The sequence below is a fragment of the Anas acuta genome, chromosome 2, assembly GCF_963932015.1.
Source record: "Anas acuta chromosome 2, bAnaAcu1.1, whole genome shotgun sequence".
Lineage (NCBI taxonomy): Eukaryota > Metazoa > Chordata > Aves > Anseriformes > Anatidae > Anas > Anas acuta.
The window spans coordinates 92,047,061-92,061,961 of NC_088980.1; the positions used below are offsets into that span (position 1 = coordinate 92,047,061).

Below are 14,901 nucleotides of genomic sequence, written 5' to 3' on the forward strand. Positions count from 1 at the left end.
ACTTGTAAAATGCCAGCCTACGGGCTGCGTGCCCTGCCTAGTACTCCGCAAAGTCCGGCACTTTTCGGGCCGAGCTCTTTGGCTCCGCAGCGGAGCAGCCCCCTCCTCGCCCCGGGAAGGGGCAGCGCCTCCCTCAGTTCCGTGCGGCGACTCCACCTGCCCCCGACCTTTGGAGCCCTCGCCATTCATCTCTCTCTACTTGCTGCACTTGCCGTGTTGAAACCCACCGGGAAACCTGGTGTAACCCCACCCGTTTCTTGCATCCACGTAAATCTCCCTGAATTTCTCGGCTTTGAATCCCCCCCCCCCCAACACAGCACGCAGCCTTTACCCCCCGTCCCGCTTGTCTCCACCAAAGGCTTGAGGGCAGCCTGACTACTCGCCTTTCCTCCCTTTCCTCTTCCTCGCCTCCTTCATCCCCACCTCCTTAGTTGGGCTGAAAATAATTTGCTTTGTCTAAAGGGTTTCAGAGGCAAAGCTCGCCGGCCGCCCCGGCTGCATTAAAATTCCTGCCGGCCCAGCCTTGAGCTGAGATCGCGGCTCCCCGGAGACTCCACTTTCGCTATTACTGTCAAGTACCCTTGACTCTTTATTTTTGCCCTTTTATCTATTACAACTAATTCGAGTTCTTTTGCCCTTTTCAGTTTAAGACGTGGCTTTCTGTAAAGCCTCCCCCTGCCACCGAGCTCTCCGGGTGCAGAGCCTTTAGAAATTGAGGGGTTTACTGTCAAAATGAAAATTTCACTTCAAATTATCTTGGCTGATGCACGTTTTCCAGGCCGGGGGCTCCTGTCTGAGCCTTTTGACAGCCAGATCAGCAGAGGGGTTCAGTGATCTCGATAATATCATCCAAGAGAGCGAAAGTCAATACAATGACAGGGAATATGACTGGATACAATCCAATTACGGCTGCTCGCAGAGAGGGGAAGGGCTTGATCTGATCTCCGCACCCGGATTCCTTTATTCAGTCCTTGCACTAACAGGTCTCGCTAGAAACTTTGCTGGCTGGAGGATGTTATATTTTGGCTGGGTACTGCCTTGGTTACATTCATCGTCGCCTTTAATACATATGTGCATATCCCCCAGGTTGCATTCTCATTTATCATTTATTTCAGACAGAAGGGGGGTGGGTGAGGACAGAAAGGCTCTTCTGCTTGTCCGATGTCAGCTCGGTCCTTCGGGCACTTTCGTTTTCCCCCCGCAGCGCCAGGCGCGGGAGCCCAGGGATCTGGCCCGGTCTGGGTAAACCGGGGGCTGTTACAGCCTGGCAGCTTCTTTTCCGGCAGTTCTCCCCCCTCTCCCGGTCCAGGAATCAGGAAAAGTTTGTTCCCGTTCCGGGGAAGGGTAAGGGAAATCTTTTAAACGCCTGTTATCTAAATGGTAAATTGGCTGCGAGTGCTCCTGAATCACACGTCGAGAGCGCTCTCTCTCTCTCTCTCTCTCTTTTTGTTGGCTGCACTCTATTTAATGTCAAAACGGTAAAGCATCTGTCCTGAAGTGCTGAAATATTCATGGCGGATCGGCGATTCCCCATCCTGGCAGAAGAGCTGGAAAGCTAAAGCGGTTGTTTAAAAGATCAAATTTTCCACGTGAATCAATGGCTCCGCGCACCGAGGAGGAGGCGCCGCGGCAGAGCCGGGCCGCTTTGGGGGAGCCCCCGCCCGCAGCCGGAGCGGGCGATGGCAGCCGCGGGGACACCTGCGGCCCGGCCGGCGCCTCCGGCCCCTTCGGTGCTGTCCGGGTGCCCACTGCCGCACTCGCCAAACACACCGCCCCGAGCCTCCTCGGCAGCGGGGAAGGGTCTGCGGGTGTGGGAGGCTCTCGGAGGCCACGGGGAGCGGCCGAGCCCCTTCCCACTCATGGCAGCCCTTAAAACGAGCCGGAGAGGGAATTTGGAAACCTGGAGTATGTTTGTGCAATGCAAAAGGCCACCACGCGTGTTACCTCTGAAACAGACAATTTATTGGAGTGAACATACCTTTTAACATATTTCTCTTTTCTGTCAAGATAAATCTGTGCAGTAGGTGTAAACTTAGTAGAAGTGCTGTTTGTGAAGTATATGCTAACAAGGAAATTAGGAGGAAAAACTCTCAAAAAGTCTTTATAACTAATATCGGCATGCCTTAAATTAAATCTGAATTAAAATTTCTCATTTGTAAACTTTTGGATGTAAACTTTGTAAGTAGGTCTACGCTATAGTACGTGCTTTTGGACATGGAATTAAATAACTTTCACGACATTGATCCCTTAAAGTCGCAGCCAGGAGAAATTAATTCTTCAGAAGAGCAGTGAGTCGTCTGTCCTTTGAACTGAGCAAACTGAACTTTAAATCCTCGTTTCTGTTGTTAAAAAGGAAAAATAAAAAAAAAAAAAAAAAGGAAAGAAAAAGTTTTATATTTAAACTCTCACAAGTCTCTTTTCAGTGTAGCTGACTCTTCCAGTGCAGGGAAGTTCTTTGCCCCTCAGTGGGGCCGTTAAGAGCAAAACATTTTGCTTCCTGCTTTGGGAAACGCGATAAACTCCTTGCTCGAGTCGTGGTGGGCCAGGTTTGACAGCTGCCCCTTGAGCACGTTGGCGCCGTTGCCCACCGAGCGTCCCAAGGCGCCCGTTTCCAGAATGGCTCCTTTGGTGGTAGCCCAGGACACCGTGGTGTTGCTCAAGGCTTGGTTCAAAGTACTGTGCCTGAACAGGGGGTCGTGAAACACCCCGTCCACCCAGTTCCTGAGGTTGGTGACCGGTGAATCCTGGTGCCTGTCGATGACATTGACCGGGGTGGAGACGGCGGTGGCGGCCGAGCCCCCCTGCCGCTTCAGCATGCATGAGGGGTACTCGGCCTGGTTGAGGGAGGTGGCGGTGTGCGCCAGGGACCAAATCCGGGGCTTCGCCTCCAGCAGCTGCTGTCCCTGCGGGAAGCACATTTTGGGCTCGCAGCCGCGGGGCCGGGCCCCCAGCAAGGCCGCCTCGCACTCCTCGGCCGCCGGCTTCAGGCAGCTGCGGGCCCTCTCCGCCTCCTCCTCCTCCTCTTCGTCGACGGCGGCCGGCAGCGGCAGCTTGGCGGGGGGCTCGGCGGCGCGGGGCGGGGGGCCGCCGCCCGGCAGCGGGTGCGGGTGCGGCAGCGGGTGCGGGAAGGGCCGCCTCATCTCGCACTCGGAGCTCTCCGACTCGGCGGCGTCCAAGTCCTCCAGGTCGCTGAGCTCCAGCTCCTTCTCCTCCTTGCCCGTGGGCTCTGCGGGAGGGGTGGGGGGAAGGGACGGCAAAAACAAGACACGCGGTCACTGGAGGCGCCGCGCTGCCCCGCGGGCGCCCCCGCCAGCGAAGCCCGAGGCCAAGGGGGCGAGGCCCCCCCCGGGGCCAGCTGGCGGCCGACCCCCCGCGGCCGCGCCGCTAAGTGCCCCTTCCTAGCAGGGTACCCTCGGCTTTCTCGTTCTTCATCATCGCGTCTTCCTGCGAGCCCTCCTCCTCCTCCTCCTCTTCCTCGTAGGGCCGCTTCTCGTCCGAGCACTTGTTCCGCGGAGGCCAGGTCATCTTGTTCTCCTTCTTGAGCCGCCGGCGGGCGTTGGCGAACCAGGTGGAGACCTGGGTGAGGGTCATCTTGGTGATGATGGCCAGCATGATCTTCTCGCCCTTGGTGGGGTAGGGGTTCTTGCGGTGCTCCTGCAGCCAGGCCTTCAGCGTGCTGGTGGTCTCCCGGGTGGCGTTTTTCCGCCGCGTCCCGCCGTCCATCCCGCCGTACCTGCGGGCACAGCCGAGCACCCCCACCGTGACCCGCAGCCCTCGCCCCCCGACGACCCGCCTGATGCCCCCCTGCGGGGCGGGAGCTCCCCGGGTCCCGGCTCTGACACGCAGCACCCCCCGTGGGTGGGGACGGCAGGACCACGGAGGGGACAAGAGGGCGAGGACAGCTCAGCTTCCAGGGGAGGCCCGGCCGAGGAAGGAGGAGGACGGTGGGCTCGTTCAGCCAGCACCGGGCACCGGGTGGTGTAAAGCTCCGCTGCACCGCGGATTTTGCGGGGAAAGAGGGAAGAAAATTCCTGTCTTTATTCACGGCAAAGTCAATGTCAACCTTTTGGGCAGCAGTAAAATCCTAGTGGCTCGCAAATGGCCAGAAATCCTGCTTTCCTGTTTTTTTGCTCAGTGCTTCCCAAACAGAATACGTCTGTGTGACCCCAGGGTGTAACTGCTAATAGAAATACATTTCCTCTTACTCCTTTTATTAGCAACCCCCCCCTACCCTTTTGTTCCTGAAATTGTAAATAAATATATATATATAAACCTAACGTAGATGACACTGGACTGCAACTGAATATTTAATGCACATCCTCCAGCAAAGGTCACCGGCGCCCAATGGGCCTCAAAGGTTGCACCGGCGTCTGAGCGCCTTCTGCGCCCTGTTAAAGCTGATAAAGGCAGCAGGGCAGGCCGGCCGCCTACTCCTGACTCCATGCGGGAACAAACTGAAGGAGGGGGCGTCGGAGGGGTCCGCAGCCCCCCCGCCACAGGACCACGTGCGGAGGCTGAGCGGCGGGGAAGGGGGCGGCCGGCGGGGACCCGGCGGGGACCGTCGGGGAGCGGCTGCTGGCCGAGGCTAAGGTCCGGGCACGGGATGCTGGGGGGGGAAAGGGGGTCCTCGAGGGGGGCCGGGGCTGCCCTTACCTGTCGTACTGGTACTGGCTGAGGGTGTGATCATAGGGGTAGTAGGCAGCCGCCGGGGCGATGCCCGCATGCGCAGAGCCGCTGCCGTCCTTCGCCTCCAAACTGTTCTGCAAAGAGACACCGCGCCGCCGCCCTCAGCCCCCGCCGACCCCCGGCTCGTGGGGAGGGGGACATCCCCCCCCGACCCGGCCCGGGCCCCCCCCGGCGCGGCGGGGTCCGTAGGGACGTGAACTCAGGACGGTGCTGCGATGCGGGGAGAGGGAGGAGGAATAAGAGGGGAGGGGGGCGCAAGGGCTGGCTGGGAAGAGCGCCCCGGTGACTACCAGCGAGGGGGGGACCCGCAGCCATCGTCCTGGCCGGCTCCTCACCCTCGGCATCGCCGGGCCGGGGGGGCGGCGGCGGAACCGGGGATGCGGGGGGGGATGCGGGCGGGAAGCAGCGGAACCGGGAAGGGGGGCGGTGGAAGGGGGCTTACCAGGGAGTAGAAAGCGGGAGCCTCGGTGCCGTAGGTCACGTAGTTTCCATAGCCCTGGGGGCCGGCGTAGGGGCCGCCGTAGACCCCCAGGGCGGCGGCGGAGTTGAGCTCGTGGCGGGCGGTGGCGAGCAGGCGGCTCTCGTACACAGGACAATAGACCGGGGTCTGCGCCGAGGCGGCCGCCCCCGTCTCGGCCAGTGTCCGGCCGCCGGACTCGCAGCAGGTCGTCAGGGAGTTGGTGCTCATCAGGAACTGGGGGGGGGAGAGAGAGGAGCGCTCAGGGCAGGGAGGCAAACTTTCGGCACCTGAAACTAACTTTGATCGCCACGGTTGAGGCTTTGGGGTGTCGCCCCCCCACTTCCCTCCTCCCTCCCCCACCCCATCTCCCTACTTCTCCTCCCCTCGCGTGTTTTGCTTTGGGGGTTAAAACGTTGAAACAGAGGTGCCAGTACTTTATCAGTTAAAACAAAAAACAATAATAATAATAATAAAAAAACCACCACCACCAAACACCCCGTGCCTGTAGGCGTTTAATCCGCCGTAACGCATTGCTCCAGCCCTTTGCGTTTAAAGCCCAACTTTCCCGGTGTGCTCTGACAAGACGGGGTTTACACCGCTTTTCCCCTCTTGCGGCACAATGCTTCCCATCTGCATTTTTAAACCCTTTTCTTCTTCTTCTTCTTTTTCCCTCTATATCACTCATGCATATTTATTTTCACTGCAGATTTGTAGCGGCCATGCACGCATCTATTATTAACCTGCTGTTTTAGAATAGCCCATTATGTTTCTGCAGTTCAGCCCTCAGTACTTTCGTGTTTAATTGGTAAACTGTAGATTTAATCGGGAAAGATAAAAAAAAAAAAAAAGCGCTCGGGGGAGAGAGCGGGTGGGGGCTGGGGGATCTCTTGGTCCTTTTCTCACCTCGCTCATCTCTGTAATCGTCCCCCACGCATCGTTATCACCCCGAAAGACCCTAAATCCCGAGTGTGCCTCCCCGTTTCAAAACAAGGGCACAAGATATAACTTAGGCATCATCCAGGCATGCTGAGTGAGTAACCGATTTCACGCTCTCGCATGCTAGAAAGGATCGCTGCAGCTTTTAGCACTGAACGGAAGTGATCAATAATGACTGAAATTCAATCAATTAACGTTTGTAGGCAAAAGTCTTACCTGGGGTGCAGAGGAGTAAGGGTAGCCAAACTGAGGATATGACATGGTACAGAGGCTCCCAGTTATCTAGAAACAAGGCGAGACGTCTGATCTGCACGCTATTGCAGCCTTGCTCTGCTCTATTGTACCAATTGATTGGTAACCACAGGTCCCTAGATGCTTATAGGACGAAGCAGAAAACCACATTTAATTTATTTACATGATTTTTTGAACTTTTTTTTTTTTTAACTAAAGAAAAAAAAGAAGACGTATAGTAATTTTAGCAAGTTCGCCTCTACAGCTGCGACACAGAAATAGTTGTTACGTGAGGGCTGCGAGGCTGGCAAACGTGACTGCAGAAACACATATTTTGCACCCACGGAAAGGGAAAGGAAGAGAAAAAAGGGGGAACGAAAAGTAGAACAAGCACATCACGTCAGAACCACGTTGTTTTACAGGAGCCGAGCCTCTGACGTCACGTAAAACCTATTCAAATTACCTTGCCTGGAAGTTTAACATTCATTTTCGGGAGTCTTTGAGCTGGCGTGGAAAACAGACTCTCTAGCATCTCTCTCAGGCTGCCTAAAAGGAGCGAAAGTTTGGAAAGCGCTCCAGCACCAGCTATGCCTGTTCGCAACATATCTATATTAATTTCTTTGGGAAGGAAATGAATGGTTTCAACCTGAAGAATCAATGTCCTATCAGCTAAGATTTTTTCCCCCCGACCTCCTTCGTCACTGAAGGGATGGTAAGCACTTTTAATTAGAAATTAATTAATGAGCAGCTGCTTCTTCCCACCCCACAGTAATAATTAGTCTCAATTACAAACAAGACATATGAAGGGACACACGACTGAGTCTTCATTTAAGATTTAATCAACAGTTAAAATTAGCGCTAATGCTGACAATAAAGCACATGACATGCAACCCTGCGTTTCTTTTCCAGCTTTTATTCCCGGCGTGTGATTACAGGTAGAAAACCCTACGAGCGTATTCCGGGGAGTGATTGAAGGACGTGACTTTTCACGTTAAAACGACTCGGGTGCCGTCGCAAACCTCCGCTGGAAAAGCCAGCCCTTCGCTGAGGGCCCCATCCAGCCTGCCTGCGTGCTCCCAAGTGGACACGGCTGAAAGAGGGGTGTTATAGCAGGGGGGGCAATGCCCCGACGTGCCGAGTGCTGCTTCCCACAGGGGAACAAACATCTCTCTGCCGGTGGTTCCCGGCAGAGCGGAGCTTCCCTCGGGACCCTTTGGCGGTGGGGTCCGGGGTAGCACCCTCAGGGCGCAGCGGGACCTCTGAGCAGAACCGATGGGGCGGGCGCCTCTCCCGCGCCGCCCCCCTTCCTTTCCTTTCCCCAAAGTCGCCTTTTGTGGGGGCCGTGTCCCCCTCCTTAACCAGGCAGAGTCCCCCACAGCCCCCCGGAGGGGCAGGCTCCGTGCTGCCGCCCTGCGGAGGCGGCCGTCGGGGGGCTCCGGCAGCCCCTCTCCCCCCGACGGCCGCAGCCGACGGCGGGCGGAGGAAGTGGAGGACGGGGCTGAGCGCTGCTCCGCGGTGTGCAGACTTGCTCAGAGAGATTCCTGGGTTCAGACATGTGAATAGCCCCAGGGTCACACTCTAATTAATGATGATGTTCTCTTCTTCTCCCCAGCTGGAAGACTGCCTCCCAGAAACGAATCTGCCCACACTGACAGCTCGATTGAGGGTGATTGATGACTATCTGGAGACCACAGTACACATAATATAATATCTGCTGCGTAATTGCTTTAATTTACAGATGAAAATACTAGTTCTCGGATTGAGTTAGACTACAGCGAGCGGTGCTTTATGGCGCTTCAGAGTGTTTGCAAATAAAAGATATCAGATACAGTACATGCAAATTATCCTGACAGCTTGCTATCTGTAGCCGGGAGAAACGTATGAAGAACGGGAATCAAATGACATTAATAATCGAGTTTGAATTCCGTATTGATTTCGGGCAGGGGGGGGAAAAGTGCTTATCCTTTTCTCACCTGAACTGCTAATTTCTTCTTCTTCCCGGGAATATTAATAACTTAGCCATTGGGTTTCTGTTACAGAAACGCTTCTTTATTCCTTCTGCGACCCGGTGCTGCCAGAATATAATGGTAGTTTAAGTTACTATTTACAAGCAGCTTCCTTCTGTGCATCGTGCTGCCGGGCTGTTGCATTGTTTTGGAAGAAAAGACACCCAGTGTTTACACAATGGTCTGCCTGCAGTGTTGGGTACTGCTCACTCTGCCTCCTATGCTGATTACGCTGGGGGTTGTTTATTTAAGCCCTGGAGTATAACTCACCGGTGCTAGGGAAGAAAAGAGTTGCACTTATCTCAAGAGTGGCTCAGGGTAAAGCACTATAATTAGCTGAGAGAGCTAGAGAACTGCCTTGAGAAGTCCTCGCAGTTTTCCAGGCTGCAGTTTGGGAAACGTCCCGTTGTGTTTCCCCCCCCCCCCCCCACCACCTTCTTTTGATACTACTGCAGATGTCAACTGCAGTGGCCCGCAGAACACTATGGGTTTTGATATTTAGATGAGTCTATTAAACTTTAAAATACAAGGTAAAATTCAATACTTATAGTCCTTGTCTATTTATATATCACAGTTGTCTTTCATTGCCCTGCCCCACGCAAACACTCTGGTGCCGGTTTTTGAACCGAACTTTCCTGGATTAATAATGATAATTATTTGTCATTGTAATTTGCAGCTTGCCTGCTTTAATACTTTACACCCGGTCAGCATTGTGCCACTTCTAATCTGTATTCCCTAGGAAGTAGTCATAAAAACACAAAACAAAAACCCACCACCACCACCACCAAAAAACAAACCAACAACAACAACCCCCTTTAATATTTAAACACTGACATTACATCTTCCTAAGGCGTTCACATCTTGTTTCACTTGCAATCTACAAATAATGGCCCTTTGTTGATAAGAAACCCAACAGAGTTATATTTCATCTTGAATTTTTGGTGCCAGAGCACAAACATGCAATAAGCCCCACAATGATTTAAAATAACCTTTGTGGTTCTTGCACATAAACAACGTAACACTGTTCAAATCCAAGTAAAGACGCTTAATGCTGTGGGCTATATCCTTAAGCACTTGGAAAATGCAAGCCTTTGCTGTGCAATAAAAATTGTTCCTTGTCAAAGCCCCTTTCCCGTACAAAAGAGTCAACAGCACACCAGAAAGATAAACACGCCGTGCTTTCTCCAAAGTTTGAGAAAGTAAAAGCCATGGCAATCGATACGGAGCGCTGCAGGGTTTCCCTCTCGTAAGAGTCAGCCTGAGCACCCAGAAGAGCGGATATTTTCGCACCAAAGCCAAACTAAGTACATCTTCCAGGGTTACGTGCTTCTTCCCCGGGAAGCTGGAGCCAACGTTCATGCAAGTTTTATCATAAAAACACGAAACTAGAAGGAAACGCTGTGATACTGGAACAGGCCACAGCAGGTAAAACAGAGCACCGCGTCAGGACTAACGCTTTGATGGACGTCTTCAGGGACATGATCTAGAGGCAGTTAATGCAGCTACAGTTTTGCTATCTGCATTTTCATCACCTCCTCGTTCCGAGGGGTTATTGCCACTCCTGGAAATATTTCAGCGACGGAATTTGCTTATGGGCTAAACAGACTTCAGCAGGCGCTTTCAGTCGAGTTTGCTTTGTTTTCACGTTAAAGATTTAAAGCAACCTTGACACCGTCTGACAAACGCCGTGAAGCTCTACACGTTGCCCATTTGGGATCTGACATGGAACCGAGGGCAGCCTGCAACATTTTCAAGTAGATTAGCTCCCAGGAAGGCGGTATCGCCAGTAGGCGCGAGGTGTTTTTAGAGCCCACCTGAGGTGTGATTGCCTACACTGCACTGCAAATCGGGGGGCAGCGAGTCGGTGGTGCCTACCTGCACCAGCCCACATAATGGCTTGTGATCAGAACAACTATGATGACAAACACAACAGTTGCATAAGAAGGCGCCGCTAATTAATTCACGCAGATTACAACTACGTGTAAAAGCGGTTGTACCAAGCTATCCGTTTGAATGCTTTCATTTTGTAGTCTTCAATCCTCTTGGCAAACAATCTAGATTAAAGCAGAAAGGCCTCACATGCTCACTCTGTTCTTTGTATTTATTAACTTTTCACACTGAAGGACTAGAGCCAACACACACGCGCGCTCACTCTCACCCCCCAAAACTTTTCAGCAAGAGAATAAGCAAATGCTGCGACCTGGGCAGCCGCTGTGGGGCTAGATGGACCCTGCCGCACATCCACGTTTACCTGCCCGGTGCAGAGCATACAACTACGCTGTCCCTAGCCAAGCAGAGATTATTCGAGGTTTCCCTTTCCAGCTCCTGCACCCCAAGCGCCGCAGACTCGTAGGCATTCAAACGCCACCGCCTTCGAGCTGCCTGGCAGCAGACAGCTTGAGCGTACTTCTGTGCGAAGAGAAAACTTTCCTACGTGCAAGGTCAAATCCTATTCCCTTTAAAGTTTGTCTTAAAATCCAGAAAGTTTGACTCGGTACCTTACCTTAGCGCTCGCTGAATATCATATCCACACCCCCTTCCCAAGAAATAACACATATGTTAAATTACATTTGCCCTCTCTCCTAGGTAAAGATTGCACAAAGCCAAATGATTCATCACAGATAGTTTCTCTTCCCTCCAGCAGTTCGTTTTCAGCTGCCTTGCTGCTACAGCAGGCTCCGAAGGGGGGAAAAAAATAAACCCCACCGCCCCCCTCCTCCCCGCTTCCGTAGAGACAGACAGACACACACAAGCATCACCACCAAAACAAGGAGATTTTTTTTTTTTTTTTTTTTTTTTTTTTTTTACCTGCGATCACACCAGGCTTCGGCTAAAACCTCGTAGCGAGAGCTGTGCCATGGCAGGGCTTCTCTCCTCTTGTCTGCGCTGGCTCACTTTGCAGGGAGCTACGGAGAACTAATGTAGACATTTCTCAGTGTATAATACCTGACTGGAGTGGCACAGTGCCTTCGGTCCCCAGGCGCCACAATCACTTCACTAACCCCCTGTACTAGAGTGACGTTCAAGTGAATAGCTCCACTGATCACACTCTTTCCTGCTGATTAACACTTTCCAACACGACCAGGCGCTCGGGTTCCAACTTTTCCTTTTAAAACAGCAGCAGCCAGCACTGCTTGCCTCCTCGGGTTATAAACGCCGTCTGGGGCGTGGGGGACACCATAATTAATAGCAGGTTAGTAAAATTAGCGCTGCCACTCCAATTGCTGTCCTCGTTGCCAACAATAATTGCATTGATTCGGGAAGGACACGAATGTCCTCCATTTAACCTAATGATCGGCGGGTTGCACACGCTGGAAGGCAGCCGGCGCCGTGATTAAGTGCGCGCACCTCCGAGCTCCCATTTATCTCCGCGGCTCAAGGCTGCGCTGGCGCTAAACTTACGGGCAACTCTGCCTCTCCCGCCGTCTTTGTCTCCCTCCCGTTGCCGGAGGTGGGCTCGGACGCAGGCGCCAGCCTCCGCGTCCCCGCACCTGGCCACCTATTGGCCTTACTTTTGGGCATAGCCGGGGCTCGGCGCGACGGACCCAGGCTCCGCCGCGCTTGCCGGGGCTGTGCTGGACGGAGGGGGCGCGGGGCGGAGGGGGGCGTCGCAGCGCGGCCCCCCCGGCTCCGGGGACCCGCGTCCCGCAGCGGTCCCGCAGCCCCGGGGGCCGGCCCCGCCGTCGCCCCCCGGCCCGGGGGCAGCCGGAGGGGGCTGCCTGGCCACCGGGGGCTTCCCCCGGGGGGGCGACAGCCGCAGGCGGGTCGGGAGCAGGAGCGCTTGCTCCAGCTGCTGCTCTCCGGCCGTCCGTCGGTCCGTCCGTCGGTCCGTCCGGCTGCCGCCCCTCTCTGCTGCGGAGTTCTCCGGACTCGGGCTGAGAACCCCCCCAACCCTCCCCGGTGTCCGCTGCTGCCCCCCCGTGCAGTCCCCTCCGGGGGCCGGTCTTGCGCTAAGTTTTGCGGCGCGGCCGCGACTTTCTTGGCTTAATTGTTTGTGCAGCGCGAAAAGGGACAAATCGGGATTGACAGAAGGGGGAGGAGGGATCGATATCGTTTCTCTTTAAAGGCATAAGCCCGGGCAGACGTCTCAATAAGACGGAGGAGGAGAAAAGGAGAATATTATAGCCCTAGCTAATTAAGCGAAGACAAAGAGGTGTGGGGAGAAAGGCTCGGGAGAGGTGGGGTGGCAGCGGGGATTTTTGAGCCGGTGCCTTCCCACCGTAACCACCAAGGCTGAACAATAACGTTAATAGGGAACATCTGTACATCGACAGATTTATTCTTGCCAGGGCTCTTTCATGCCCGTGTCATTTGCATGGCCCCATGCTCGTAATGTTCGACACACGTTGCACCTTGTAGTGCAATGACAGGGGAAATCTGATGGATGTTGAGAGTGGGAAACCCTATTCTCTTTCCCCTTTCTCCCTCCTCGGATTGCCCTTGCGGCTTCCAAGGCGGGGAAACCACACGGAGAAAGACAACGTGCGCCTTCTCCCCCATCCGCGCTCGCAAGCAGAAAGCCAATCACGTAGCGGACCTTTGCATGTTAAAGCAGGGAGCTAACCCGCGGCGGCGGGGACGCCGGGGTTACCCGCCCGGGGCCAGCCGAGACGGGGAGGATCAGGGGGACGGGGCACCGCTCCGCTTCCCGGCTGGCCTCTGGGACCTTCCAGCCCTCTCCAGACCAGCCGGCAGCCCAGGAGTTGCAGGCGCCGTCTCTAGCGGATCCGGGGCATCCCTTCCTCCCCCGCTGGACGCCCGTCCGTCGGGGCTGCCCTGGGCTCCTCTGCCCCTCTCCGCGGGACCCCTTCCAGCCGCCCTCCCGCCCGAGCCCGTGGTGACATCCCCCAAAATGGTGACACCCCCCAAAATGATGACACCGCCGGGAGTGGTACCGGGGTCAGGGGTGCCCCACGGGTGCAGAGCAGTGGGACTGGGGGGACATCTGTGGCTGTTGGGTGCTGCCCCTTCCCACTGCCCCTCTGAAGGTGTTCAAGGGCAGGAGGCAATGTTCAGAAAGCCATTTATCTCATTAGCACCTACCACCCGTGGCAGTGAGCTAACAGGTATTTTATGGAATACATCAACCTCAGTTGCACGGGTGCAACCTTTTTACTGTGCCAGTGATGGTGAGAGGAAGCAAGCACACTCTGTCTTTTTCATTTTGCTTATGTCGACCTGCACACCTCAGAAATTGCTGCTCATTTCCACCTCGATCCATTCCACCTTGCACCACAAGGCAGGATTGCTCTCTGAGAAAGACCGGCCTACCTGGGTGGGAGGAGGGTGCCCCAGCCAAGTAGAGCTGAGTTCCCACTAGATGTTCATGTAAGTCAACCATAGTGACCTGAAGGACACATCTACTGAGGGGACACTGGCTACCAATAAATCAAAGAAGGTGCTTGCAATCAAAGCAAAAACAGTCAAAAAATCACAGAGAAGGGCTGGTGGCTCAAAGGGCATTTGTTGATTTTTTTATGTTGTTCATGATGTTAATACAGCTTCTCTTTCTCCCTTTCTTTTTAATGCTGAGTTTCCAATCGTTTTAATGTTTAAACTATTAAAAGGTGCTCTTTTCATAGTCTAAATGGAGCTGGGATTGTGTATCCTGGCATTCTTTTCCATTTCTGTAGCTAGATCAATGCCCTCTCTGTTGTGAAAAGGCCATCACTAAACGATAGCAAGTGGTTAAAAACCTTAATTTTCCATGTCATTAGACAAACAGCACTGGTGATAGCACCATGTACTTCCATTCAGAAAAGGAATATCATTTAATTGCAAGTGTCAATTCCGGCAGCACAGTGGCTGTTCTTTGAAGGCCTACTTTCTAAGAGATCAGATAAGAGAAAACACTAGCTTGATCTCTTACTTTTTTTTTTTTTTGGCCTTTATTTTACTGTTGAGGTTATTAAATCACACCCAGTCAAGGAATAATATACTACTGCTTGTTTCATAACTCATGAAAGTCTTAGAAAAACATTAGCTTAATCATGAAACCTCCCAGATAATCTACATAACTAGAACAATTTCACACACACAAAATCCAATGCAATTTAGAATGTAGTAAATACATTGAGAAAAATCATATTTTCTTTGAAACTGTTTTTGTCCTCATCTGATTTTGCTTCCCTCAGAAGAGCAAGGTTTATCTTAATGTGCAAGGATCTGTACAGGTACATTTCTTTTCCTTTTCTTGCATTAAATTGATTATATGATGTTCAAAAGACTGATACACATTAGAAAACCTTTAGGCACTTCAGTGTAAAAGGGATGGATTATTAAAAGTGGAGGTTATTACTGTGAACAATGACGGCAGTACATTTATATGTGAAATGTTTATCTGGCACTGACCTGCACTGGTCAGAATCTGTACAACTACACTTTTGTTTGTAAATATGCACTCATGCTGATAAAAGGCATCTATTTTCAGACTTGTCTGGTCATCTGACTCTTTTGTAGGCTGTAAATATATATGCTTCTTTTTCAACAATTTTCTAAGCAAGTGTTACAATAATTCTACTTTCGAACTCATGATTTTGAGAAAACAGCTATTCTGTGGTAGAAAAAAAATGTCGGTGTGGT

The 14,901-nt window shown here is 53.1% G+C and overlaps 1 protein-coding gene and 1 long non-coding RNA gene across 10 annotated transcripts in view; one reads left to right on the forward strand and one right to left on the reverse strand.

Moving 5' to 3' along the window:
- Positions 1 to 1,940: 1,940 nt before the first annotated feature.
- On the reverse strand, positions 1,941 to 11,971 carry IRX4 (iroquois homeobox 4). Of its 9 annotated transcripts, none has more exons than XM_068671222.1 (7): positions 11,722 to 11,969; positions 11,128 to 11,235; positions 6,299 to 6,457; positions 5,129 to 5,380; positions 4,654 to 4,760; positions 3,411 to 3,733; positions 1,941 to 3,226 (listed from the first exon to the last, which is right to left on the reverse strand). In XM_068671222.1, exons 3-7 carry the CDS (start codon positions 6,341 to 6,343, stop codon positions 2,475 to 2,477), a joined length of 1,479 nt encoding a protein of 492 aa, XP_068527323.1. In that variant the 5' UTR covers positions 6,344 to 6,457; positions 11,128 to 11,235; positions 11,722 to 11,969; the 3' UTR covers positions 1,941 to 2,474. The 9 variants fall into 9 exon arrangements, with proteins under 9 accessions (XP_068527323.1, XP_068527326.1, XP_068527322.1 ...); XM_068671225.1 differs by lacking the exon at positions 11,722 to 11,969 and adding an exon at positions 11,322 to 11,715 and having other exon boundaries at positions 6,299 to 6,364; XM_068671221.1 differs by lacking the exon at positions 11,722 to 11,969 and adding an exon at positions 11,322 to 11,715.
- Positions 11,439 to 14,901, forward strand: part of LOC137850808 (uncharacterized) — a 65,538-nt gene continuing 62,075 nt past the window's right edge. The window contains exon 1 of the long non-coding RNA XR_011092825.1: positions 11,439 to 11,512. This is a non-coding gene — a long non-coding RNA (uncharacterized lncRNA). The remainder of the gene's footprint in view (positions 11,513 to 14,901) is intronic.